Source organism: Equus przewalskii, chromosome X (assembly GCF_037783145.1).
Source record: "Equus przewalskii isolate Varuska chromosome X, EquPr2, whole genome shotgun sequence".
Lineage (NCBI taxonomy): Eukaryota > Metazoa > Chordata > Mammalia > Perissodactyla > Equidae > Equus > Equus przewalskii.
The window spans coordinates 57,818,295-57,846,074 of NC_091863.1; the positions used below are offsets into that span (position 1 = coordinate 57,818,295).

The 27,780-nt window shown below is 36.3% G+C and overlaps 1 protein-coding gene across 1 annotated transcript in view; it reads right to left on the bottom strand.

Annotated features, from left to right (window-relative positions):
* The window catches only part of ABCB7 (ATP binding cassette subfamily B member 7), a 113,579-nt gene that overhangs the window by 10,203 nt on the left and 75,596 nt on the right, over positions 1–27,780 (bottom strand). Inside the window, exons 5-14 of the mRNA XM_070605776.1 lie at positions 12,347–12,479; positions 10,940–11,208; positions 10,219–10,307; positions 10,040–10,127; positions 8,987–9,161; positions 7,881–8,038; positions 6,892–7,055; positions 6,610–6,739; positions 3,391–3,562; positions 41–144 (exon numbers count right to left, since the gene is read on the bottom strand). Coding sequence (XP_070461877.1) covers positions 41–144; positions 3,391–3,562; positions 6,610–6,739; positions 6,892–7,055; positions 7,881–8,038; positions 8,987–9,161; positions 10,040–10,127; positions 10,219–10,307; positions 10,940–11,208; positions 12,347–12,479 — 1,482 coding nt within the window. The remainder of the gene's footprint in view (positions 1–40; positions 145–3,390; positions 3,563–6,609; positions 6,740–6,891; positions 7,056–7,880; positions 8,039–8,986; positions 9,162–10,039; positions 10,128–10,218; positions 10,308–10,939; positions 11,209–12,346; positions 12,480–27,780) is intronic.

The following is a 27,780-nucleotide window of genomic DNA, read 5'->3' on the forward strand; positions in this document are numbered from 1 at the left end:
ATTGAGAATTGAAGAGCTTTGTATCCTCCTCATCATTTACCTCTTCAGTAATTGAATCTAATGATGAAGTGGCTTCATCATAGAGAATGACTGGGGGGTCCTTCAAAATGGCTCTTGCAATTGCTACTCTTTGCTTTTCTCCTCCTGGTAAAGAAAAATTTTAGTTTAAGAGAACACACATAAAGGCATATTTTATGTTTCTAGTATTTCCATTGATTATAACACCAAGTAATATCTTCAACATTTATCTCTACTCCTTATTACTATTCATTTTACTCAGTCATAAGAGTCTAAGTTCATAGATAATATCCTTAGACAAACTAGATCCCCTGGAACATAAATGTAATTCTGGCTTCTCATTTCATGGCAGGCAAAAAGAATGAGGAGGGGAGGTAACAACTTTGATTTCACAATTATTCTTCTCACCAGAAATATGCTCATTATATATGTTACTTTATATGTACTTTATATTACTTCCCAATGCATAGCAATTCAGAAAAACTTTAATATTAGAGAATCAACAAAGCCAAAACCAAATTCAATTATCTGAAACCTGAAAACTTAAAGACACAAAACTATAAATATCTAAATTTATCTCAACATAAAAAAGTACCATTCAGCCAGTATTCTCAAGGATTTTATTTTTTTAACAGAAAGCTATTATTTTCATATTCCTCTTCAAAGTTAAGGATATATTCTAGATATTCCTTACTTCAACTTAGTTATTTGCTATGGATCTCTAGCATAGAAGAATTTTAAAACAGAAAGGAAACAGAGGCCCAGAAAGGTTAAGTGATTTGCTCTAGGTCACAGAGCAAGTTCCAGTGGAATCTCGACTAGACCTGACAGACTCCCAGTCCAAAGCTCTTCCTTCACAATGTGCAAGTCTATATTTATTCCCAAATATCTTCTAGTGAAAATAAAGCAATGTGTTTTTGCTAGGGGTCTTGTACGTCTAAGGTCATCAATCTCACAAAGAACTCTGGTTGGAAGTATAGAAGATGGTGCTTGGGGGCCGACTCTGTGGCTGAGTGGTTAAGTTCATATGCTCCGCTTCGGCAGCCCAGGGTTTCGCCGGTTTGGATCCTGGGAGCGGACATGGCACCGCTCATCAAACCATGCTGAGGCAGCGTCCCCCATAGCACAACCAGAGGTACTAACAACTAGAATATACAACTATGTACTCGGGGTCTTTGGGGAGAAGAAGAAAAAAATAAGAAAACATTTTAAAAAAGAAAAAAAAAAAGAAGATTGGCAACAGTTGTTAGCTTAGGTGCCAATCTTAAAAAAAAAAAAATCTGGATGGGGCCGGCCCCATGGCCGAGTGGTTAAGTTCATGCGCTCCGCTTCGGTGGCCCAGGGTTTCGCTGGTTCAAATCCTGGGTGTGGACATGACACCGCTCATCAGTTCACACTGAGGCAGCATCCCATATGCCACAACTAGAAGGACCCACAGCTAAAAATATACAACTATGTACTCGGGGGCTTTGGGGAGAAAAAGGAAAAATAAAATCTTAAAAAAAAAATCTGGAAAGTTAAAAAAAAAAAGAAGATGATGCTTTGTTGAATATGCCCTTTTTGGCTTCTTTTCTTGTCCATTATCCATTAGTTTATCAAAGTCTGAATAAACTTGTATTTTTCAGCTTCAGTAACCTCGTCAGGAAACAAGCTTGTTGATTACACCAAGTATTTAATTTTTATTTGTTCTGCAATGATTATCTTCAACCTATGGGGCTTCCTTATGTCCATTAGTGAATAAGTTTATGTTCATGCTATCCACACTGCCCCCCATTTCATAAGATCAAAATTCTCCTATCAAAGCAGGCACCAAGCCAGAACTATCTGCTCACCTACCCAGCAATTCAGCAGCAGAAAGCTCCTCAAAGAAGTAGATACTCAGAGGACTAGTTTTGACATGCCTCCCAAATTTCAAGTGGAAACCAACCCAGTTTTAATTCTATTTGATAGAATTTTGGAACTTGGAGAAGAAACACTTGTTTGTTCTTTATCATAATTAGTAGCATAGATGTTAAATAATAACTGCTCGTTTTGAGAGGTCTGGTTGTAAGGCGATGAGTATTGGGTAAGAATAAAATTTCTTTAGCCATTCCTACCCTCAAAGGCATAGAGAGAGGAAAAAAATGGAAACTGGAATGCAGTATAGCCATCTGAGGCAAGGTCATGTGTTGAGGGGGCTAGTCTATATTATGTGACAAACTGGGGATCTCTAGAATTATCCAAATGGACAAATAATCTGGGGGTGAGCTAGTTATTTGGAAACTACTCCTATTAAGAGCAATAGTAAAGCATAAAGGCAGACTGGAATGATGTAGGCATCCTTATACTACCAGGTAATGACCAAATAACTCCTACAAACCAACTTAACTTGAAAATAATCTTTGCTTAACATTTTCTAAACCTAGATCAAAACTTTCTAAGAGACTGCAAATTCTTTGAGAGCAGGCCATTTATGCTTCATCTTTTTAAATCTCAAATCATTTAGCATATTAGCTCATACACAGTATGTGCCTAATCAATGTTAGGGATAAATGAAGCCAGTTTGTAATGAAGAGGAATGGGGAACCATTAAAATTCATGCAGAGTATTCTTCATTCTCTTTTTGCCTTACCTCCATCAAGAGCACATTTCCTCCCCAAACTAAACTATAATGAAGAATAAATGTAAAGGATGTAGTATGTTTATATGAGTTACATTAATACTTTCAGGCATTAGATATCGTTATACTTTTGGAATTCAAATAATTTGGGGCAAAGAAACATTTTTATGAATCCTCCAAAAAACTCAGTCATTTTAGGATAATTCATTATTAAACCCAGCAATCTCATAATTAAACACTTAAATAGAAACGTACAAGCCCCAAACTTTACTTGACCACTGAATCAACAATGACATAAAAATAAAATTGGCTGTAAGGAAAATATAGCAGTTAAGTATATCAAGTATAAGGAGGTCTAAAGTATTGAAAACATCCCATAATGGTCTAGGAAATTACGAGATACACTATTTACTATGAAATTTCTTCTCCCTACCCTTACTACTTTCTCAGGTGAATAATGATATTGGCTTTCCTTTAATATTAGGATTGTGGATAATAAGTTAACAACGATCTAAGCATATATCAGTAACTTCTATCAAGCACTTACAGTATTTGCAGCTGAAAGTGAAAAAAAGAAGTGTCACTTGAGAACAGTTACTTCTAGTATGTTGAACTGTTTACAGTGATGGATAGGAGACTGGAGACCTTGTCTAAAGTGACTGGATGAGGACTATGTTTGTACTGCATCGTTACATTTTCTAGAAAATGGCTTTGACAAAGTAAAGTTTGAAGGGAGTATCCAAGTTGGGGGCAGGTCTAAAATCTTTGATTACCTGAAAGCTTGAGTCCTCGTTCTCCTACTTGGGTATCATATCCATGTGGCATTCGAAGAATTGCATCATGGAGTCCAGCTAATTTTGCCACTGTATACACCTCCTCAGGTGAAGCATTGATATTTCCATATAAGAGGTTGTAGTAAATGGTATTATGGAAGAGGACAGCATCCTGGAGTAGATTTATTTATACATATATATATGTTCATTAGAAAAAATTCCAACAAGAGGAAAGACATAAAGGCATAAAGAGTAAAACACGATAGCTCCCTTTATCACCCCCCTCAGCCTTGAAATCCCATTTCCCCTTCCAGAGCTAATCACCATGAACAATTTATGTATCATTTTAGACTTTTTTTTGATACATTTATATGCCTAAACATACATTTTCTTTTTCAACACAAGTGGGGCCATACCATGTACATTATTTTGCAAATTGCTTTTTTCACTTAACATATTCTGGAGATTGTTCACGTCAGTAAGAGAAGCCTGCCTTATTTTTTAACAGTTGCATGATACTAAGGATATATCATAATTTATTTATCCATTCCTCTACTGATGTACATTAATGTAGTTTCCAAATTTTTGCTACTACAATCAATGCTGGAATAAAATATCATTGTATATATGATTTTGTGCACCTGTATACTTCTATTCATTGTATATATGATTTTGTGCACCTGTATACTTCTATGAAGGATTCCTAGAAGTGGACTGATGAGTTAAAAGGTAAGCATATGTTTATCCTTTGATAGTATTGCCCACTGTCTCTCAAAAACACTGCAACAGTATACATGCCAATCAGTAGTGTATGTGGGTGCCAGGTCCCCATCCTCAGCAACCCTAGATATTAATAAGGTTTACTTATTGCTACTTTTAGGGGTAAACTGTGCTTTCTGTTTAAATTAGCATTGCCTTAATTAATAATAAGGTTGAAAATGTTTTCATGTTTCTCAGGAGCTTTTAAATTGGACTTAAAGAATTTATGCATCATAGATTTCTTTTTTGGAGAAAGTTCACTGCAAGCATTCACTTGATATTTCAATTCACTCTGACATGGCACACTAACGCTAATTTACTTAAAGTGAGTATCCATCTCCCACTTTTCTTTTAGTCTCCAAATGGCTGAAAGGTAACAGTAAGATGAAAGAAAAATGACTCCATTAGTTAACACTAACCAGGATACTCAATTAAGATCTTCTTCAATATCACAATCAGCCCTATAGTTTCAGATATTATTTCAAATAACAATCATTTATATACCTATTATTAATATAAAATTTTCTTGGATTGGGATGGTACTTAAACCCAATGAGCTTAAAGTTCTATAAAGAGAAAAAACTTATTTTTTACATATTTTATATTCAGAAAAAAGTTAACAAACAAATGCTAACTGGAAACTTCAAAAATACAAAAAAAGGCAAAATAAAAATTAAGTAAGTAATTCATACTCCCACCATCTAGGAATAACCTATTATTAACATTTTGGTGTATTTTCTCCTATCTTTTTTCTCTACTTACATATATTCATTTAACACTCTAATATTGGGATATTACATTTTGTTTGGTATCTTCTTTTTCAAAAACTTTGTATCTGAGTATTTTTCAATGACACTCAATATTCTTTACAAATATAATATTTATAAATGGCTGTATGGCATCTGATCCTATGATGATAATTTAACCATCTATTTATTGTTGGATATTTATATTGTTCCCAAATTCTGCTCTTATAAATAATGCTTTAACGAACATCTTTGCATGTAAAAAATCTGTTTATTTCCTTACTAAAACTTCCTAAAGGCAAAATTATTGGAATAAAGGGTATGAATATTTTTCAGGCTCTTGATACAGAGCGCCAATTTACTCGTCAGGGAAGCTGTACACTTCCACCGTCAAAACAACAGACTGTCCATTTTACAGTTTTGCCCAAACTGGATATTATGAATTTTAAAATCCTTGCCAATCTGACAGGCGAAAAATGGTACCCCACTGTTGATTTAATTTATATTGCTCAGACCTCCAATGAGGATGAGTACCTTTTCTTTAGTTTATTGCCCATGCATATTTTCCCTTAGTAAATAAAATATTTTATTTTTCAAAAGGACAATGGTAATTGTTACATAGCCCAAGAGAATGGCAGGAATCTAGTTACAAGGATGAGGACACTGAGCCCTAAGCAGGCACAGCTCAGAATTCAGTTCACTTGATATACAGTTTAGGTCAGTTTTTCTCAACATATAATCTACGAATCATCTATATCAGAATCCCCTAGGAGGCACATTTAAAAATGGAGGTTTCTGGGCTCCATACTGCCCTCCTAAACCAGAACTAAGGGGTGTAAAAGAGAGTTGGAATTTCAATAATCTCCCTAGGTGACTCGCGTACACTAACATCTGGGATTCTCAGTGAAAGGGAGGACAGGACAGAGTGGCATGTGTCAGATCACTTGGGGACCTTTTACAAGCTTCATATCCCTGTCTGATTCTTTTCTTACAGTCTTCTTAGGGATTTGATTCTGATTCTAGGCTGTAATTAATTCTCAGGTGTCTCTATTGGCTTTCAGCATAAGAAAAACTCACATCCTATAAGGCTATCTTCTTGTCTTCTCAGATCTTATTGGAATTCATTTTTCCCCCTAAAGTCATTCAGCAAATACCTGTTAAATGCTTACTATGGGTCAGGCACTGTGCTTGGTACTGAGCGATTAGTGGTGAACAGGGCATACAAACTTGAAGTCAGCAGTCAAACTGCTTTGTAATTTTACTATGTCAAAAACTATTCAAAATTGCAATAATAACTTTCATTTACTCAACAGTTGCGTGATGGACATTGTAACTGGTGCTTTACACATATTCTCTCTAATCCATAATAATTCTATCCCATAAAAGAAATGGTATCCTTATTTTACAGATGAGGAAACTGAGGACCAAGACCACAGAACTTTTAAGGGTTAGAGCTGGGGTAAGAATTCAGTTCTGTTTGAATCTAATCTGGGCTCTTTTCCCTATATTATGCTATCTGTCTAAGGTTTAAAAAATCTTTCCATCATGCATATTTTCCATTCATGTTTTTTGTAAGTCTTTTTGGTAATAGAATTTGCCCTGTAGGGCCTAACACTTCCTACTTAATTAGCATATATTGATTCCTTAGAGTCAAGTTATTCTAGTAAAAAAATCCAGCAACCCAATAAATTTTCCCCCAAATAGGTTTAAATACCTGAGGTACCACTCCCACTGCCCTCCGAAGGCTTTCCAGACTCACATCTTGTATATTTTGACCAGCAAGGTAAATGTTACCCTTTTGAGGCTCATAGAACCGAAACAACAGCCTCACTATTGTACTTTTCCTGAAATTGGAGACAAGGAAAGGTTATTTAGCTCCTACTGGCATTAGGGAACTGTTTCAAACCACAGTAATCATTATGGTAAAGAAAAAAAATATAACATTGGGAATCATCAAGCGATGATGCAGAATTTTATAAATAACTAAATTACGCACCCTGACCCACTACCTCCTACAATGGCTACTTTCTTTCCTGCAGGGACTTCAAAAGATATTCCATTAAGGACTTTCTGCCCTTCAATGTATTCAAAATGCACATTATCAAAGGCCACCGTAGCTGTCTGTGGTGTGATCCGAAGGGGAGACACCATCGCTTTGTCCTAGTAGAGAAGAGGAAAAAAAAAAAAGCCATGTCACATACCGCCTAGAGTACAGCTATGCAGACAATTTTCTAATTCACAGAGAGAAAAAGGAAAATAATGGGAAAGGAGGAAGTTTATAAGTGGAGTTAGACCACTTTCAAGAATGCTTTTAAGGCTTTATTTTTTCACTTCAAATTACTAAGGTAAAAAATCCTGAATGCTTTGATTTCTGCGAAATTTTTTTGAGGGGTAGAGGGATGGTGGGCAGGGGAGTAAGGAGGTCAAGGATGTGAGGAGAGGGAATCACACGTTTGATATCATAATTAGCAAAAGTAAATCAAGCGCAAGTACAAATAACTCAAGTTAGCAAAATTTAGCTTCTGGCTATAATATTCTTTGCTAACATTTTAAGGGTCTAAACATAGAAGTAAAAGCTATAACAACCTCTTAATACACATGACAGTTGCAACTCCTGCAAAAAAAAAATTGGTTTGCTAACATAGTCATGTAAAAATATTCCCCTAGAGGGGCCAGCCAGGTGGCATAGTGGTTAAGTTTACGTGCTCTGCTTTGATGGCCCAGGGTTTGTGAGTCTGGATCCCAGGCGCAGACCTACACACTGCTCATCAAGCCATGCTGCCGCAGCATCCCACATACAAAGTAGAGGAAGATTGGCACTAATTTTAGCTCAGGGACAATCTTCCTCAAGCAAAAGAGGAGGATTGGCAACAGATGTTAGCTTAGGGCCAATCTTCCTCATTAAAAAGAAAAATCCCCTAGAATAATCCTATTAATGGGATGATGCTCACATGCTTCTAAAAAGGTACTAAATAGATTACTTACTTTAATTCGTGTGTCTACCTTGAGCAGAGAAAACAAGGTGTTCATATCTATGAGTGCTTGTCTAGTTTCTCTATATACAGTTCCCAGAAAGTTAAGGGGTAATGAAAGCTGAAAGAGCAGTCCATTCACCATTACTAGATCTCCAACGGTAAGGGTACCTTAATACGCAGTTGTCAGAAGAAAAAAAAAAAAAAGGGATATTTTAGATGTTATGAACTTTTCCAGTTTAAGATAGAGAAGTTTATAGTCTATTACTCTGGAATACAGTTCAAAATAAATATAATCAGCAACTCTTAGGGCTAGTCAAATTTCAAAGCATTTTAATCCATGATTTAGGAATACAGGGAACTTGATATATGCTAAGTGGTATAGGAAAAGCTCACCCATACACTATACATTATATACAAAAAGAAAAGAATGGTTTAAGTGAGAATAGAAATGGAAGGCTAAAAATCTCTCCTTTCTTCCTAAGACACTAGCAAGTTTCTTTGTAATGTAAAATAGAAATTTTAAAAAAGAGTATATATCAAAAAATAGAAGCAAATGCATATCATGATTAGGAATGATAAACCATGTATTAAGGTCACAGTGAATGAATGAATCTTAACTGAGCAGACAGGTTACAGAAAAGAGGCACAAACATTGTTTACTTTTGAAATGTTTTGCAAATGAAAAACTAATAGAAAGATTAAAAGATTACTACTAATTCTAAAAAAAGATTGCTTGTATTTTAGTCCTTTGGACTAAACACTAAATTAAGTATACTGTTTACAAGGTCTACAAGAAAAATTAGAAATATGAGATGCTAAAAAAAAGTTACTCCTAAAAGAATCAAGTTGTAGCCCCATAAAAATGTATAAACAGTAATCCCAATCAATGAGAGAGCTAGTGCTAAACTTGCAGTGTTAAATAAAAGGAAGTAAAAAAACATTATCATACAATCAAGAAAACACATTCTGATATAAAAAAGAAAGTACTCCAAGGATGTTAAAGCACCTTATTGAATATGCTTTATAATTAAGACTAATATACATATTCCTTTCATTAATCTTTATTTAAAGGTTAAATAAAAACATCTATAAATGTGAAAACCGCAGATCCATTACCTGCCACAATTCCCTGACTGGCAAGCACCATTATAGCTGTTAAACCAACACTGAAAATAGCACTTTGACCAAAGTTCAGCATAGCCAGAGTAGAGGTACTTTTCAATGAGGCAGTCTCATATGTCTTCAAAAATCCATCATATCTTTGTGCTTCATAGTTTTCATTATTAAAATACTACAAAATAAACAAAAACAGTAACTACATACAAGTATAATTGGAATTTGTTCTCTTCAGTGATTAGTATCCTTTTCATCAGACTTCAAGTAGGGATACAATTTTGTACTGCATACTCCATTTTAAAAACTGACTTTCAATATATTCGATTATGGTACTCCTGCATTTTTCTATAATGGACTGTATTTGAAAAGCTCATAAAATTCATCCCACAAACATTTACTTAATGCCTAGTTAGTTTAAACCTAGATCTGAGAAACCCATCAATGCCACTTCCTTCACAAAGCCATCCTCTGATCCCCTGAGACTCTGAAGTGACAGTTCTCATTGCCCCCACCACATTATGCCTTCTTGTATAGTCATCTGCATACTTACTTTAACTCTCCCAGTAGATTAGCCAACTCTGGGAAGGCAAGGATTAAATATTAGTCATTTTTTTTACCACCCTCCCCTACCACAGGACTTAGCATAGTGCTTTGCACACAGGAGGCATTCAGTAATATTTGTTAAATGAAAAAAACGAACAAATAAAAGAATTAATGAAAAACACTATGCTAGGCACTCTGAGGGAGAATTAAGAACTTACATGCCATTTTAATTAGCTTAGTGTTCACCTTCTGAATCAAGATACTAACTGTACTCTTATCATTTATAAATTAATTTAGAAGGTAAAATTCTGATGCTGCCACACAAAACCTGAGGTGGAAAGAAAAGGCAATTTCTAAATGAAAGAAAAATAAAGTACTATTATTCCATCACACCTAGAGATCCTATCACAATCTGAAGCTCTAATTTACAGCACCTATTAAATTAAATGGCAGAACAAATCTTAGTGCAGTGTGAAAGGCAGAGGAAAGTATAATTAACAAACATATTACCTTCACAGTTTCATAATTCAGCAGCGAGTCTATGGCAGCATTACCTGCATCATTATCCGCTTTGTTCATTTCTATTCTAAATCTAGTTCTGTAAGATAAAGATTTGCATAGGCATGAAATGTTTGCTATAAAAGCATAACTAATCTCTGAACCTTGACTGGCCTCTGGGGAATACCTACCTCCACCGTGTGACAGCAACTGTGAATGCTGTGTACGCACCAAGTGTCCCAAGGGTCACCAATGCAAACTGGGCACCACATCTGTAATACTGGAGAAGGCAAAAGAAGAAATGAGAAACAGTCATTGTTCTTGCCAATAGTTTATAATATACAACAGCAAATCTCAGTCAAAATATTTTAATAAGAAACATGTTGATGGAAGTTGTATAAACAAATAACTGGGTGAGAAATCAAATACCTTAGAAAATCTACTTTAAGTAACAAGGGAAAAAAGCCAAACTGCACTTGCCACACTGATAACACTGTTAAATGTTGATAATAAAAATAGTGCAATAAGCCTTAAGAGGAATAAAAAATATATATACACTTTTAATTATAAAATATGAAATTGCCTAAAATGTTATGAATGGTGAATAGAAATCTAGATAATCTGAACACACCAGTCCAAAGTCATACACTAAAATCTCTAACAAAAAAAATGCAAACTAAATGGCTGATCTATGTGTAGAACTGAATAGCTCTTTACAATAACATGAGAAAGACTTTGGACGGTCCCTTGAAGCTTGTGGTAAAATAATTAAAAGAATGGCATAATCCTTCTGGCACCATGGAATTTTTGCTCTCAAACCATGGACATGCAATAGCACAACAGCTTGAAATACTACGTAGCAGCTAATGAGAACGTAAGATAAAAGCTTGTTATGAAAAATGTTTTACTTACCAAAACACCACTGACAAGAGTCACCTCAAACATGATGGGAAGAAGATTAAATACTAAAGCACTCAGGACAAAACTAATACCCCTCGTCCCTCTGTCAATAGCTTTTGATAAAGCTCCTGTCTGTCTGCTCAGGTGGAAAGCCAGATCCAGGTTATGAAGATGCAGAAAGACATTTTTTGCTATTCTTCGGATTGAATTTTGGGCAACCTTGCCAAATACTGCATTTCGAACTTCATTAAAAAAGGCAGCTCCGGCTCTTGACACACCATCTAACAATACATTCGAAAGAAAACATAGGGTGTAAAAACATTAGAATCATAGGAGTGTAAAAATGGTGAGGGCTCAGAAAATGTTTGTATAATGAATGAACATAACCCAGAATACTTACACTAAAAGAAACCTAGAAAGCATCTAGCCTAGTGACGACCAATCTTTCTACCATGGATCCCTTTCAGTGTTATTTTCCCCCATAGGTTCCAAATGTTGAAAGATTTTTTCCTACTCGATACTTTTAATAAACAGCAGTCCATATGGCCTTATTGTGGATAAATGTACAGTACCTGTAGAGGTTTTTCGATCTAATTAAATTCCCCCAAATAATAAAATTGAGATCTTGAAAAATCAAATTCCTTGACTAAAGCATACCCCGACTCAAGTCTCCTTAGTTTCATAAAGTGTCCTTTCTAATGCATGGGGACACAAACATCATATTCTGTTCTCTACCAATTGTAGATTTGTTTCATGGCTATTGAATATAATTTAATAAAGTATTAATGCATGTATATCATTATTTAGCTATTTCCTATTTAACAGCTAACAACAAGACCAAGAAAATAACTAACCTTACTGAAAAGGTATTTTATAAGGAGCCTAACTATTAGAAGTGGTTGTCATGGGCCAGCCCAGTGGCGCAGCGGTTAAGTTCGCACGTTCCGCTTCTCAGCGGCCCGGGGTTTGCCGGTTCGGATCCCGGATGCAGACATGGCACCGCTTGGCAAAAAGCCATGCTGTGGTAGGCATCCCACATATAAAGTAGAGGAAGATGGGCATGCATGGATGTTAGCTCAGGGCCAGTATTCCTCAGCAAAAAGAGGAGGATTGGCAGTAGTTAGCTTAGGGCTAATCTTCCTCAAAAAAAAAAAAAGTGGTTGTCATGAATTTAATGTTTTATTTCATGTTATTGTTTTCTAGGACTTGGAAAATGAGACTATTATCAAAGAATTTTTGGAAAGTATATCATATAAAGAATTTTTTAAAACCACATATCAAAAAGAAAAATCTCACATAAAACGACAAACATCCAAAATGCTAAGTTGTGTTTGTGGTGAAAAGGTCATCTGCTCAAATATGATGAAACCCTCTTGAAGAAAGTCAACACCTGTAGAGAGATTAAAGAATCACACATACAGCCAATCAGAACTGCCGTTGCCATGGTTGCAACTGTATTTGGTGCATCACTCAGGTTCAGCATGTTTCCCGACATCTGGTTGAGGCTGTCTACAGCATATTTAAACATGAAGGGAACCACAATATTCATGGCCTAAAAAACATAACAACAGCAATTACCCACCATACGCAATATATTTATTTATAAAAAAGTACAAATATTTACCTTACATTAGTATTTATGCGAATGTTTAGATATTAACCATTTAATAGCATTGGAATGATTTTCCCAGTTTATAAGATAAAAATCTTTGGCATTGGGAGAGCTGTCATTTCAGGATTCCTACCTCACACTGACTGCCATGTTAATATTCATTTATAAGCTATATGCACTAGTCAAATGCTCCTGCCTCCATGAAATCATCCTTGATCATCCACTCAAAAATGCTTTCCCCGTTATCTGAAATCCTACAGAGCTCATGACACCTAAGGAAAACTGCCTTATATTGTAGTTATTTGTGTATATACTTTTCTTTCCTACTAGATCCTTGAGGGCTTGTATCACATTCCTCTTTTTGTCCCACCCATGTTAAGTACAATGGTTTGTGTATAGTAGGGATTCAATAAATACATGTAAAATTATTTGTTCATTGAAATAATGGTAAAACTTAAATTATATAGCAAAAAGGATCTCAAAAGCAGATAAATTATGAGTATCTGTGGCTGATGCACCATTGGGGGTAAAAAACACTGATAGATTTATTTGCCCCACAGAAAGATTCCTTTGCTGCAAAATCATACAAAACCAAACCCACCGATTGCCAAACTAAGCTTTCAAAAACCAACCCATATCTCCATACTACACCAAAAAATATGAAAATTAGGGATATCATGCTTTCATATATTCAAGGCAAATATTCAATCACTCACATTTCACATTTTCTCCAAAGCTATAGTATCAAAAACACCAACTATCATTTAGGAACAAGAAGTTGGTTAGACTGCCAAAGTTTTCTTTGAAGAAATTAAATTCATATATATTAATAACACATGAAAACAATTCAATAAGTTTTAATAAAAACACTGAAATCCCAGCTCTTGTTAATGTTCCATTATTTTGTCATTCATCTCTGTTAAACGTAAAGAATTTATTGTCAACAAGCCTAAGTTAAGCTACAACTGACAGGAGGTATGTAAATCTTAACAATCAAGATTTCAAAGTCAGGTATACAAAGTGCCTTTGCAAATAAGCCAGTGCTCTAATATTCAGCAGTATCATCAAAATACACAGCAGATGCTGGGACACTTTAAAGAATGTAATACTATAGGATAAATTGCTTAAAACTTTAAGATTTCTAACGTCCAAAATATAATCAAATAGAATAGCAGGTTTCAAGCAGTATAAATTTCTCAATTCTGATTCCCATGTAACCATATAACCTCAGGCTCTTGCTTCTGTTTGAAATCATCTCCCCACTCAATTCACCTCTCCATCTCTCCATTCTTCAAAACCCACTTTCAAACCCATTTCCATCCCAATGCCTTCTCTGAAACCTGCAGCCTATTTGGAACTTTCCATTTTCCAACTCCTCCTTTTTTTACAGTTTATACCTCAGTATTTGTCATTTTTATTATATATTTATCATTCACTTTGTCTGTAGGTACATGTGCATGGATATGCTGCTTTCTCAACCTCAGTGGAGACTTTTTGTGGCAAAACAAACATTTTGTGAACAGCTATATGAGTTGGGTATGGTGCTATGTACCTTTTACAAAGGTGAGAGCTGAATGAAATAACAATTCTATGAAATGGATTTTATCTCTATAACTGAGGAAACTCGGGTTCCATGGGGTTTAATGACTTGTCTGGTAAGCAGCAGAGTCAGGATTAAAATCCGTCTGACTTGAAATTTGGAATTTTTTCTAGTATACCATATCAGCACCTTATAAGGCAGGGACCATATTATTTTACTACTTTTGAACTCCAAAAGGGATGCTCTCAAATGCACTGTTTAAACCAGCTATAGTTGTAAAGTATGGCACAAGTAATTTAAATAAATTTGAGCACATTCCGGTTTTCCATATAAGGAGGCCATATCCCCTCACTTGCATTCCAATACACTTTCCTGAGTAGGAGAAGAAGTAAGTTACAGCTAGCACACAATTCTCACAACTCACAGCCCATTATATCTTTGCTGCAGCCAGAGTGAGCGGTGACTGAAAACTAACGTATCATCAAGAAAGTTGTGCAATTTCACTTTCTTGAAATGTGTTTGGGTTTGGTAAAATTTGGGAGTATTCCTTGTAAGTGCATAAAGAATATGAATGTCATCTGTCTTGTGTTTTTATCGGCAGAAAAAGGGCAGTTAGCACAATGCTAAGATTACAGCACTACTTCTAACAATAACTGTTGATTACTGTCAGTTTTCCCATAAAAGTAATTTTAAAAAGGAAAGGAAAAAAAAACACCAAAGAAATGGAAAGGATTATATTATATGTAGATGTTTTTATTAGTACAAATGTGTGGGTTCCATTGGCCTTGTGATATTTTGGGGATGGTGGGTACAAATACTGGTTTTCCCTAATAACTCTGCCTTCAGCAGAACTAGACTTAAACCATCTCAGAAAAAAGTGAAATTTTAAAAAGCTTTTTATTTTGAAATAATTACAGATTCACAGGAAGTTGCAAAAGTAGTAAGAGACTCATAACCCTTCACCCAGCATCTCTTAATGATGACATCGTATAGAGCCATAGTTCAATGTCAAAACCAAAGATGTACATTGGCACATTACTATTAACTAAACTACAGAACTCATTCAGTTTTCACCATTTTAAAACGTGTATTTGTTTAAAGATGTGTGTGTGTAGTCTATATGGTTCTACACATTTTTATCCCATGTTTGGATCCATGCAACCATCACGACAATCAAGACACAGAACTATCCCATCACCACAAAAGAACTCCCTTGTGGTACCTCTTTATATTTACTCTCATCTCACCTTGCCCCACCTCAGTCCCTGTCTTCTAGCAACCACTAATCTGTTCTTGATCTCCATAATTTCACCATTTTGAGAATATTATATATGGAATCATACAGTATGTAACCTTTTGAGATGGTCTTTTTTTCACTCAGCATAATGCCCTTGAGGTTCATCAAGGATGATGCATGTACCAATAGCTCATCTTCTTTTACTGCTGGGTACTATTCCACGGATGTACCAGAATTTATTCAATCATTCGCCCCTGAAGGACAACTTAGATATTCTAGTTTTGGGCTATTACAAACAAAAATGTTATGAACATTTTCATACAGGTGGTCATAAGTATTCACTCCTCTGGGATAAATGCCCAAGAATGCAACTGCTAAGTTGTATGGTAAGTCTACGCTGAACTTTTTATGAAACTGCCATACTCTTTCAGAGTGGCTGTACCATTTTAAATTCCCACCGGTGAAGTGTGAGTGATCCAGTTCCTCCGTATCCTCACCAACATTTGGAATCATCACTATTTTTTTATTTTGAAACTATTTTAACAGGTGAATAGTGATACCTCATTGTGGTTTTATTTTATGTTTCCCTAACAGCAATGATGTTGACCATCTTGTCATGTGCTTATTTGTCATTCATATATCCTCTTTGGTGAAATATCTGTTCATGTTTTCTGCACATTTTATAACTGGATTGTTCTTTTGCTTTTGAGTTTAAAGAGTTCTTTATATATATTCTAGATATAGGCCTTTGCTGGATATGTGATTTACAAATATTTTCTCCCAGTCTATAGCTTGTCTTTCATCCTACTGAGGAGTCTGAACTCCTATCCCACCTAGGAGTCATGAAGAATCCCTTCCCCTAAGAGTCAATGGAGGGCAAGGTGAGAACCTGGACTTTCATTCTCTCCTGCAGTAATGAGACAGTCCATCCCCAGTGGAGCAGGAGGTCTGCTAAACAGAAGATTTACACAAGATTCAGAGTCTCAATAAATACGTCCAGGTCTCAATAAAAAATCACTCATCATACCAAGAACTACTAAGACATCAACTCCAAGAAGAAAATACAATCAACAGACACAAATGTTAGAACTATCTAACAAAGATTTCAGAGTAGCCATCATTAAAGTGCTTCAAGGAGAATTTATGAACATGCTTGACAACAAAAAAATAGGATGTTTCAGCAAATAAACAGAGGACATAAAAAAGAACCAAATGAAAAATCTGTAAGTGAAAAATATAATAACTGAAGTAAAAAAGTACTAAATGGATGGGCTCCACGGCAGAATGGAGAGGACAAAGGAAAGAATCAGTAAACTTGAAGACAGGACAACAGAAATTACTGAATATGAACAACAGAGAGAAAACAGACTAAAAAAAATGTGAACAAGATTCAGGGACCTATGGGACTATAAACTAAAGATCTATCATTCTTCTTCAGTGTCCCAGAAGAATAGGAGAAAAAGTATGAGGCTACAAAAAATATTCAAAGAAATATTGGCTAAAAATTCCCCAAATATCGCAAAAGACATAAACCTACAGATTCAAGAAGGTGAGCAACCCCAAATAGCAATACACTCAAAGAAATTTATATCAAGACATATCATAATTGAACTTCTGAAAACTAAAGATAAAGAAAAAATCTTAAAAGCAGCTAGGTAGAAAAAATATATCATGTATAAGGGAAAAACAATTTAAAGACAGCAGATTTCCAGGGAGGCCAGCAGGAAGTGGCACAATATTTTTCAAGCGGTGAAAGAAAAGAACTTTCAACCTAAAATCCTATAACCAGCAAAATTAGTCTTTAGGAATGAAGGGGATATCAAGACATTCTCAGATTAAGGAAAACTAAGAAGTAGTCACCAGCAGACCTGCTATAGAAGAATTGCTATTGGAAATTCTTCAGACACATGGGAAATAGAAGCAGAAGGAAACCTTGAACATCAGGAAAAGCAACAGAAATGGTAAATAGTTGTACAAATATAGTAGCCTATTCTCTTAAGTACTTTAAAATATATTTGATGGTTAAAAGCAAAAATTAAATCATTGACTTATGGGGTTTTCAATGTATATAGATGTAATACATAAGACGACTTGTAAACATAAAGAGGGAAGGTAAAAGGATTTATAGAATAGTAAAGCTTTTACATTCCACGTGAAGTCATTAAATAATGATTCTAAGTAGACTTTGAAAAGTTGAATATGAATGCTGTAATTCCTAGAGCAGCTACTAAAAAATTATACAAAGAGATAGACTAAAAGGCACAACAGATAAATTAAAACAAGATTGTAAAACCTGTTCAAATAACACAAAAGATGGCAGGAAAGGTGAAAGAGAGTAACAAAATAAACAAGAAATTACAAAACAAATAATAAAATGGTAGACCAAACTCCAAATACATCAATAATTATCAGTACAACTATAAACACATAATGATCAACATAAATGAATGATTATTATAATGCACAAATATACTAGCAATGAACAATTGGAAACCAAAATAATAAAAAACTTACAACACTCCTCCCCAAAAAAGAAATCCTTAAGTATAAACCTAACCCAGGGTTCCTAACCTTGAACACTACTGACATTTGGGGTTATTATTTTTTTTTAATTCTTTTATGTTTATTTCATAAATTTTTTTGCCTTCATTTCAGCAAAATCTCTAAATAAGTTCATTTCTACGAAATTTTATTCTAGTGACAATAATCATCTAATGATTAAAAAATAAAATGCAATTGTACTCAAAGGGAAAACTGTGAATGTACTTTCACTTTTTTTAATTAAGGTCATAAGAGTTTATAACATTGTGAAATTTCACTTGTACATTCTCATTTGTCAGTCACCATAAGAATGTGCCCCTTCATCCCTTTTGCTCACCCCCTAAGCCCTTTCTGCTCTGGTAACCACTAAGCTGTTCTCTTTGTCCGCGTGTTAGTTTACCTTCCACATGAGTGAAATCATATGGTATTTGTCTTTCTCTGTCTGGCTTATTTCGCTTAACATAATACCCTCAATGTCCATTCATGTGGTTGCATATGGGACAATTTTGTCTTTATGGCTGAATAGTATTCCACTGTATATATATTCCACGTCGTCTTTATCCACTCATCAGTCAATGGGCACTTGGGTTGCTTCCACATCTAGGCTATAGTGAATAAGGCTGCAATGAACATAGGGGTACATAAGTCTCTCTGAATTGTTCATTACAAGTTCTTTGGATAAATACCCAGCAGTGATGGATAGCTGGGTCATATGGTATTTCTATTTTCAATTTTTTGAGAAATCTCCATATGGTTTTCCATAGCGGCTGCACTAGTTTGCATTCCCACCAGAAGTGTCTGAGGGTTCCCTTTTCTCCACATCCTCTACAAAACTTGGTATTTCTGTCTTGTTAATTATAGCCATTCTGAAGGGTGTGAGGTGATCTCATTGTAGTTTTGATATACATTTCCCTAAAAATTAGTGATGTCAAGTATCTTTTCATGTGTCTGCTGGCCATCTCTAAATCTTCTTTGGAAAAATGTCTGTTCATATCCTTTCCCCATTTTTTGATCGGGTTGTTTTTTGTTCTTCAGTTGTGTGAGTTCCTTATATATTTTGGAGATTAACCCCTTGTTGGATATATGGCTTGCAAATATTTTCTCCCAGTTCGTGGGTTGTCTTTTCCTTTTGTTCCTGGTTCCTTGGACTTGAAGAAGCTTTCTACTCTGATAGAGTCCCATTTGTTTTTTTCTTTTGTTTTCCTTGCCTGAATAGACACGGTATTCGAAAAGATGCTGCTAAGACTGATGTCACTGAGTGTACTGCTTATACTTTATTCTAGGAGTTGTATGGTTTCAGGTCTTACATTCAAGTCTTTTATCGATTTTGGGTTAATTTTTGTGTATGGCAAAAGAGAATGGTCTACTTTCATTCTTTCACATGTGGCTGTCCAGTTTTCCCAGCAGCATATTTTGAAGAGACCTTCCTTGCTCCATTGTATGTTCTCACCTCATTCGTTGAAGACTAGCTCTATGTGGATGTATGGTTTTATTCTTGGTATTTCAACTCTGTCCCATTGCTCTGTGTGTCTGTTTTAGTACCAGTACCATGCTGTTTTGATTACTATAGCTTTGTAGTATATTTTGAAGTCAGGGATTGTGATGCCTCCAGCTTTGTTTATTTTCCTCAGGATTGCTTTGGCTATTTGGGGTCTCTTGTTACATATGAACCTTAGGATTCTTTGTTCTATTTCCATGATGAATATTATTGGGATTCTGATTGGGATTGCACTGAATCTGTAGATTGCTCTAGTAGCATGGACATTTTAACTATATTTATTCTTGCAATCCATGTGCATTCAATATCTTTCTGTTTCTTTATGTCATTATTGATTTCTTTCAATAACTTCTTTAGTTTTCATTATATATATCTTTCACCTCCTTGGTTAAATTTATTCCTAGATATTTTACTCTTTTTGCTGTGATTGTGAATGGGATTGTATTCTTGAGTTCTCTTTCTGTTAGTTCGTTAATAGAGTATAGAAATGCAACTGATTTTTGCAAGTTTATTTTGTACCCTGCAACTTTGCTGTAGTTGTTGATTATTTCTAATAGTTTTCTGATGGATTCCTTAGGGTTTCCTATATATAAAATCATGTCGTCTGCAAACAGTGAGAGTTTCACTTCTTCACTGCCTATTTGCACTCCTTTTCTTTCTTTTTCTTGCTTAATTACTCTGGCAAAAACTGCCAGTACTACGTTGAATAAGAGTGGTGAGAGTGGGCACCCCTGTCTTGTTCCTGTTCTCAGAGGGACAGCTTTCAGTTTTTCCCCATTGAGTACAATGTCGGCTCTGGGTTTGTCATATATGGCCTTTATTATGGTGAGGTGCACTCATTCTATACCAATTTTACTAAGAGTTTTTATCACAAATGGATGTTGGATCCTGTCAAATGCTTTCTATGTGTCTACTGAGATGATCATGTGGCTTTTATTCCTCATTTTGTTAATGTGGTGTATAACATTGATTGATTTGTGGATGTTGAACCATCCGTGTGTCCCTGGTATAAATCCCACTCGATCATAGTGTATGAACTTTTTAATGTATTGCTGTATTCAGTTTGCCAATATTTTGTTGAGGATTTCTGCATCTATGTTCATCATGATATTTGCCTGAAATTTTCCTTCTTGGTGCTGTCCTTGTCTGACTTTGGTATTAGGGTGATGTTGGCCTTGTAGAATGTGTTAGGAAGTGTTCCGGCTACCTCAATGTTTTGAAATATCTTGAGGATAGGTATTCAATCTTCTTTGACTGTTTGGTAGAATTCTCCAGAGAAGCCATTTGGTCATGGACTTTTATTTTTGGGAGGTTTTTGATTACTGTTTCAATCTCTTTACTTGTGATTGATCTATGCAGATTTTCTCTTCCTTCATGGATCACTTTTGGGAACTTATATGAGTCTAAGAAGTTATCCACTTCTTCTGATTGTCCACTTTGCTGGCATGTAGTTTTTCATAGTATTCTCTTATAATGCTTTGTATTTTTGTGGTGTCCATTGTAATTTTTCTTCTTCATTTCTAATTTTATTTATTTGAGACTTCTCTCTTTTTTTCTTAGTGAGTCTGGCTAGGAGTTTGTCCATTTTGTTTATCTTTGCAAAGAACCAGCTCTTTGTTTCATTGATCCTTCTACTGTTTTTTTTTTTTTGGTTTTAATTTCATTTACTTCTGCTCTAATTTTTATTATTTTCCTCCTTCTGCTGATTTTGGGCTTTGTTGGTTCTTTCTTTTCTAGTTCTGTTAGGTGTAGTTTAACATTGCTTATTTGAGACTTTTCTTGTTTCTTAAGGTGGGCCTGTATTGCTATGAATTTCCCTGTTATGACTGCTTTTGTTGCATCCCATATGAGTTGCTATGGTGCATTTTGATTCTCATTCGTCTCCAATTTTTTGATTTCTCCTTTCATTTCTTCAATGACCCATTGGTTGTTCAGTAGCATGGTGTTTAGTCTCCACACATTTGTCAATTTCCTAGCTTTTTTCTTGTAGTTGATTTCTAGTGTCATAGCATTATGGTCAGAAAAGGTATTCGATATGATTTCAATCTTAAATTTATCGAGGCTTGCCTTCTTTCCCAACATAAGGTCTGTCCTTGAGAATGTTCCATGCGCACTTTAGAAGAATGTCTATTCTGTTGTTTTTGGATGGAGTGTTCTATATATATCTATTAAGTCCATCTGGTCTAGTTTTTCATTTAAATCCACGATTTCCCTGTTGACTTTCTGTGTGGATGATCTATCCATTGACCTAAGACAGGTGTTTAGGTCCCCTACTATTATTGTGTTGTTAACATCTCCTTTTTGATTTGTTAGTACTTGCTTTATGTACTTTGGTGCTCCTGTGTTGGGTGCATAGATATTTATAAGTGCTCTATCTTCTTGGTAGAGTATCCCTTTTATCATTATATACTGCCCCTGTTTGTCTCTCATTACCTGTTCTGTCTTGAAGTCTACATTGTCTGATACAAGTATGGCAACAGCTGCTTACTTTTCTATGCCATTAGCTTGGAGCATCGTTTTCCATCCCTTCACTCTGAGCCTGTGTTTATCTTTAGAGCCGAGATGTGTTTCCTGGAGGCAGCATATTGTTGGGTCTTATTTTTTTTCTTGAGGAAGATTAGCCCTGAGCTAACTGCTGCCAATCCTCCTCTTTTTGCTGAGGAAGACTGGCCCTAAGCTAACATCCATGCCCATCTTCCTCTACTTTATATGTGGGATGTCTACCACAGCATGGCATGCCAACTGGTGCCATGTCTGCACCTGGGATCCGAACCAGCAAACCCTGGGCTGCCAAAGTGTAACGTGTGCATTTGACTGCTGCGTCACCAGGCCAGCGCCTGTTGGATCTTGTTTTTGAATCCATCCCACCACTGTTTTTTGATTGAAGAATTCCATCTAGTTACATTTAGAGTGATTACTGACACACGAGGTCTTAATGCTGCCATTTTATCGCTCATTTTCCAGTTTTGCATTTCCCATATTTCTCGTACCACCAATTCAGTTTGGTAGTTCTTTATGATGGGCTTCCTAGTTTTTTCTTTATTTATCATTTGTGTCTCTGTTCTGATTATTTGTTTAGTGGTTACCATGAGGTTTGTATAAAAAATCTCGTAGGGGTCGGCCCCGTGGCCAAGTGGTTAAGTTCGCACACTCTGCTGCGGTGGCCCAGGGTTCGGATCCTGGGCACAGACATAGCACCGCTCGTCAGGCCACGTTGAGCTGGCATCCCATATGCCACAACTAGAAGGACCTGCAACTAGGATATACAACTATGTACCAGGGGGGATTTGGGGAGATACAGCAGAAAAAAAAAAAAGAAAAAGATTGGCCACAGTTGTTAGCTCAGGTGCCAATCTTCAAAAAAAAAAATCTCGTAGATGATATAGCCCATTTTCTGATAGCCTCTTATTTCCTTATTGGCTGATTCCATCTCTTTCCTCTTCTCTTTCGAAGTTATTATTGTCAGAACTTGTTCCATCTTGTATGTGAGTTTGTGGTTAAAATGACGAGATGATATTTATTTTTGGTTTTCCTTCCTTTCATCCTTAATTTTATAATTGTTTGCTAATCTGTTCTGATAGGGAGCTGAAATTTTCTCTTTTGTCTACCTATTTATCTCCTTGCTCAAGACTTTGTAAACCTTTTCTTCCTTTTCAGGTATGAGGGCCTTCTTGAGCATTTCTTGCATGGGGTGGGGTCTTGTGGTGATGAACTCCCTTAGCTTTTGTTTATCTGGGAAAGTTTTTATTTCTCCATCATCATATCTGAAGGATATTTTCACTGGATAGAGTATTCTTGGTTGAAAGTTTTATCTTTCAGAATTTTGAATATATCATTCCACTCTCTCCTAGCCTGTGAGGTTTCTGCTGAAAAATCCGCTGAATGCCTGATAGGAGTTCCCTTCTAAGTTATTTTCTTCTGCCTTGCTGCCCTTAACATTTCTTGTCATTGACTTTTACCAGTTTTACTCCTATATGCTTGGAGAAGGTGTTTTTATGTTGATGAAATTAGGAGATCTATTAGCTTCTTTCACTTGTATTTCCAGCTCCTTATCCAAGTTTGGGAAGTTCTCAGCTATTATTTCTTTGAACAAGCTTTCCACTCCATTCTCTTTGTCTTTTCCTTCTTGAATATCTATAATCCACATGTTGCATTTCCTAATTGTCAGACATTTCTCGGAGAATTTCTTCATTTCTCTTTAGTCTTAGTTCTCTCTCCTCCTCCATCTGATACATTTCTATATTTCTATCCTCTAGAGTGCTGATTCTATCCTCCATAATATCACCTCTGTTGTTTAGGGCATCCAGATTTTTCTTGGTCTCATGCATTGTGTTTTTCATGTGCAACACTTCTGATTTGTTTTTCTTTATAGTTTCAATCTCTTTTGTGAAGAAGTTCTTGAAGTCATTGAACTGTCCATCTGTATTTCCTTGTAACTTGTTGAGTTTTTCATGATAGCTTTATTGAATTCTCTGTCATTTAGATTATAAATTTCTGTGCTTCAGGGTTGATTTCTGGGTGCTCGTTATTGTACTTCTGATCTGGAGTATTAAAATATTTTTTCATATTGTTTGATGGCATGGATTTGTGCCTCCACAAAGTGGTAGTATTTGGTTACAGCTTCCACCTGCTGCCACTGGGTGAGGGTCAAGAGTTGTGTATTCTGAGCATGCCATGACCCTGGCTTGCTCGCTCACAGCTGTTGCTTTTCTAATGTACGCACAGGCACTCCGGCCAACCGGTTGAGCTGGAGCACTAGGTCGGCTGAAGGGTGACTTCTTTCACCTGCACCATACCAGGGGCATTCTCGCTCTGTCCTCGTTATCTGCTCTTCTCGGGTGCTGGCTTGATAAAGCCACCCTGTGACAGCTTAGCCAACTCTATGTGGGGTGTTCCCATGGTCTATGAGGGAACTTGGAGAGCAAAGGTGTTCCCACAGAGGGTGGCCCCTTGCCCTCTCCTCACAGAGCCACGTGTGCTCCTGTGCCCTGGGTCGCTGCTGTTGGGGGAGGGAGAAGAGGTCCCCTTATTTCCTTCCAGTTCCTCTGGGGGGTCCAGCATCTCCACCTTCAGACGTTTGGCTGTGTGGCTCTCTCAGACATCTTCTGTGTTGTGTGGATGTCCTCTGTCGGTATATGAATGTCCTTTTCATTGTATCTTAGGGGGGAAAGTCTAAGGGAAGAGCTCATTCCACCATGAGGCTGACGTCACTCTCAGGTTATTCTTTCTTAAAGGAGCGGTTATTCTGTGCACTTTAGGATGTTTAGCAGTGTCCCTGACCTCTACCCACTAAACGCTAGTAGCATCCCCCATCCAGCTGTGACCAACCAAACTGTGTACAGATACTACTGCCAAATATCCCCTCAGGGGCAAAATCACCCCTGGCTGGGAACCACTGGTCTAACAAAGAATGTGCAGTGTCTGCATGCTGAAAGCTATAAATGCAGATGAAATAAATCCAAGAATATCTAAGTAAATGGAGAGCTATACTATGTCCATCAACTGGAAGACTCAGTGTAGTAGGGACGTCAATTTCCCACAAATTAGTCTAGAGATTTAATAAGAATCCATTAAAAGCTCCCATCTAGGGGCTGGCCCAGTGGCGTAGTGGTTAAGTTTGTATGCTCTGCTTTGGCAGCCTCGGGATTGTGGGTTCAGATCCCTGGCACAGATCTACACACCACGAATCAAGCCATGTTGTGGTGGCATCCCACATACAAAACAGAGGAAGATCAGTATGCATATTAGCTCAGGGACAGTCTTCCCCAAGGCAAAAGAGGAAGATTGGCAACAGATGTTAGCTCAGGGCCAATCTTCCTCACCAAAAAAACAAAAACCACCCATCTGGCTTCCAGCTATAGACAAGATTATTCTAAAATTATATGGAGAGGAAAAGAAAGCAGAATAGCCAGAATAATTCTGAAAAACAAGAAAGTTGGAAGAACCAGACTTCCTGTCTTTAAGACTTACTATCAAGCTACAATAATGAAGACTGTTGTGTTGACTAATGCAGAGACACACAGATCGATGAAACAACAGAGTCCAGGAAAAGATGGCATATATGTATGTGTGTGTGTGTGCGCGCGTGTATGTGTGTGTGTGTGTGTGTAAATAAAACTACGGTGGAGAGAATAATGGCTCTCTAAAATCTCTATGTACTAATCTCCGGAACCTGTGAAGATGATACCTTACATGGCAAAATGGACTTTGCAGATCCGATTAAACTGAAGAACATGAGCTGGGGAGAGTATCCTGGATTACCTTGGTGGGCCAAATATAACCAAAAGGGTCTTTATAAGAGGGAAGCAGGAGGGTCAAAATCAAGAGAAAAGATATCACTATAGAAGTCAAGAGTCAGAGTCAGAAAGATTGAAGATGCTGCTGCTTTTAAGATGGAGGACAGAGCAATGAGCCAAAGAATGCAGGTGACCTGTAGAAGCTGGAAAAGGCCAAATAACAGATCATCCCCCAGGAGCCTCTGGAGGCAGGATAGCCCTGCCAAATGCCTTTATTTTCATTTAGTGAAACCTAATTTTGGACTTCTGACCTTCATAAATATAATAAATTTGTGCTGTTTTAAGCTACAAAGTTTGTGATAAGTTGTTATAGCAGCAATAGGACACAAAGGAAATTCAATGGGGAGAGCATAGCCTTCATGTAGAAACAATTGGACAAAACAAGGAACCTTCTCTTAAACTGGATACAACAATTAACTCAAAATGGAGCATAGATCTAAATGAAAAAGGTAAAAATACAACTTTTAGAAGAAAACATGGGAGAAAATCTTGATGAGCCTGAGGAGGTGAAGAGTTCTTAGACATAACAAGCAAACCCTAACCCATAAAGGAAAAGAATGACAAACTAGAACCTATCAAATTAAAAACTTTTGTTCTATATAAGACAGACTAAGGCAATTAAAAAATAAGCTACAGATTGGGACAACATGGTTGCAAATCATCTATCTGTGAAAGGTCTCATATCCAGAATATATAAATAACTCACTAAATTCAACAGTAAAAAAAAAGACAGCCCAACTAAAAAATAGACAAAACACCTGAACAGACACTTCACCAAAGTGGATATACGGATGGCAACTAAGCACAGGCAAAGATATTCAACATCATTAGCCATTAGGGAAATGTATATTGAAACTACAAGACACCACGATATGCCTGACAATGCCAGGTGGTGGGAAAGAAGTGAGAAGCAACCGGAACTCTCATACATTATTGGTGGGAAGACAAAAACAGCCATTCTGGAAAACAGTTTGGTAGTTTCTTATAGAGTTAAAAACACACTTACCACGACCCAGCAATTCTATTCCTAGAGAAATAAAAACTCAGGTCCACACAAAAACCTGTACCTGAATGTTACAGGAACTCTAGTTATAATTGCCAAAGGGTGGAAAGAAACCAAACGTCCATCAGTGGGTGAATGGAGAAACAAACTAGTAAATCCATACCATGGAATACTACTCAGCAATAAAACAAATGAACTTCTGATATACTCAGTATCTTGGACAAATGACAAAAGCATTATGCTCAGTGAGAGAAGCCTAGTCCAAAGATTATATACTATATGATTCCATTTGTATGGTATTCTCAAAATACAAAAACCATAGTTATAGAGGACAAATCAGTGGTGCCCAGCAGTTAGGGGTCTGGAGAGGGTTACACAAAGGAGATTTTTGGGGTGATAGCACTTTTCTGTATCCTGGCTATGGCAGTAATTACATGAACATAAATAGGTGTTGAAAATCATAGTACTATGTACCAAAAGGAGTGCATTTTACTGCTTATGTTAAAAACAAATTTTAAAAAATAAAGACAGTGTCTCAGTTCATACCAGACCTGGCTCCCTAGAGGCTGGAGATGTCTAAATATAAGGCTAGATGATAGTGTATTTCAATCAAAACTGACTCACTATGAAGTTTCATTCCCCCGTTGCTTTCTGAAAATGGAGAAACTGGTTATTTTTACTAGAACATAATCATGTGACAAAAGGTATATTTCATCTGTAAATACAATGTACCCATTAACTTAAATACAAGAGAAATAAAGGGATTTATTCTCACACTACTTTTTTCTTTGCTAGATCAAAAATTTAAATCACATCAATAATCTGTGAAACTCCTGAGTTTTCACAGAGACTGGTATATCATTAGGAAATTGAATTCACTTAACTTTAACATGAAAACATACAATTTGGGACACTAATTGAAGAACAGAATTAAAGAAAAAGTAAAATCACCATAAAGGACAGCCAAAGGTATGCTGAATCTATATGATGCCAAAATTACCGGTCAATATGGTCAGTTTGCTGAGGGTCTCAAATTCCAGATTTTAAAATGATTTATCCCTTCTTAGTCATCAAAGTACTGTCTATGTCATCTGAGAAACCTAATTCTTCCAGACCTTTTAATACC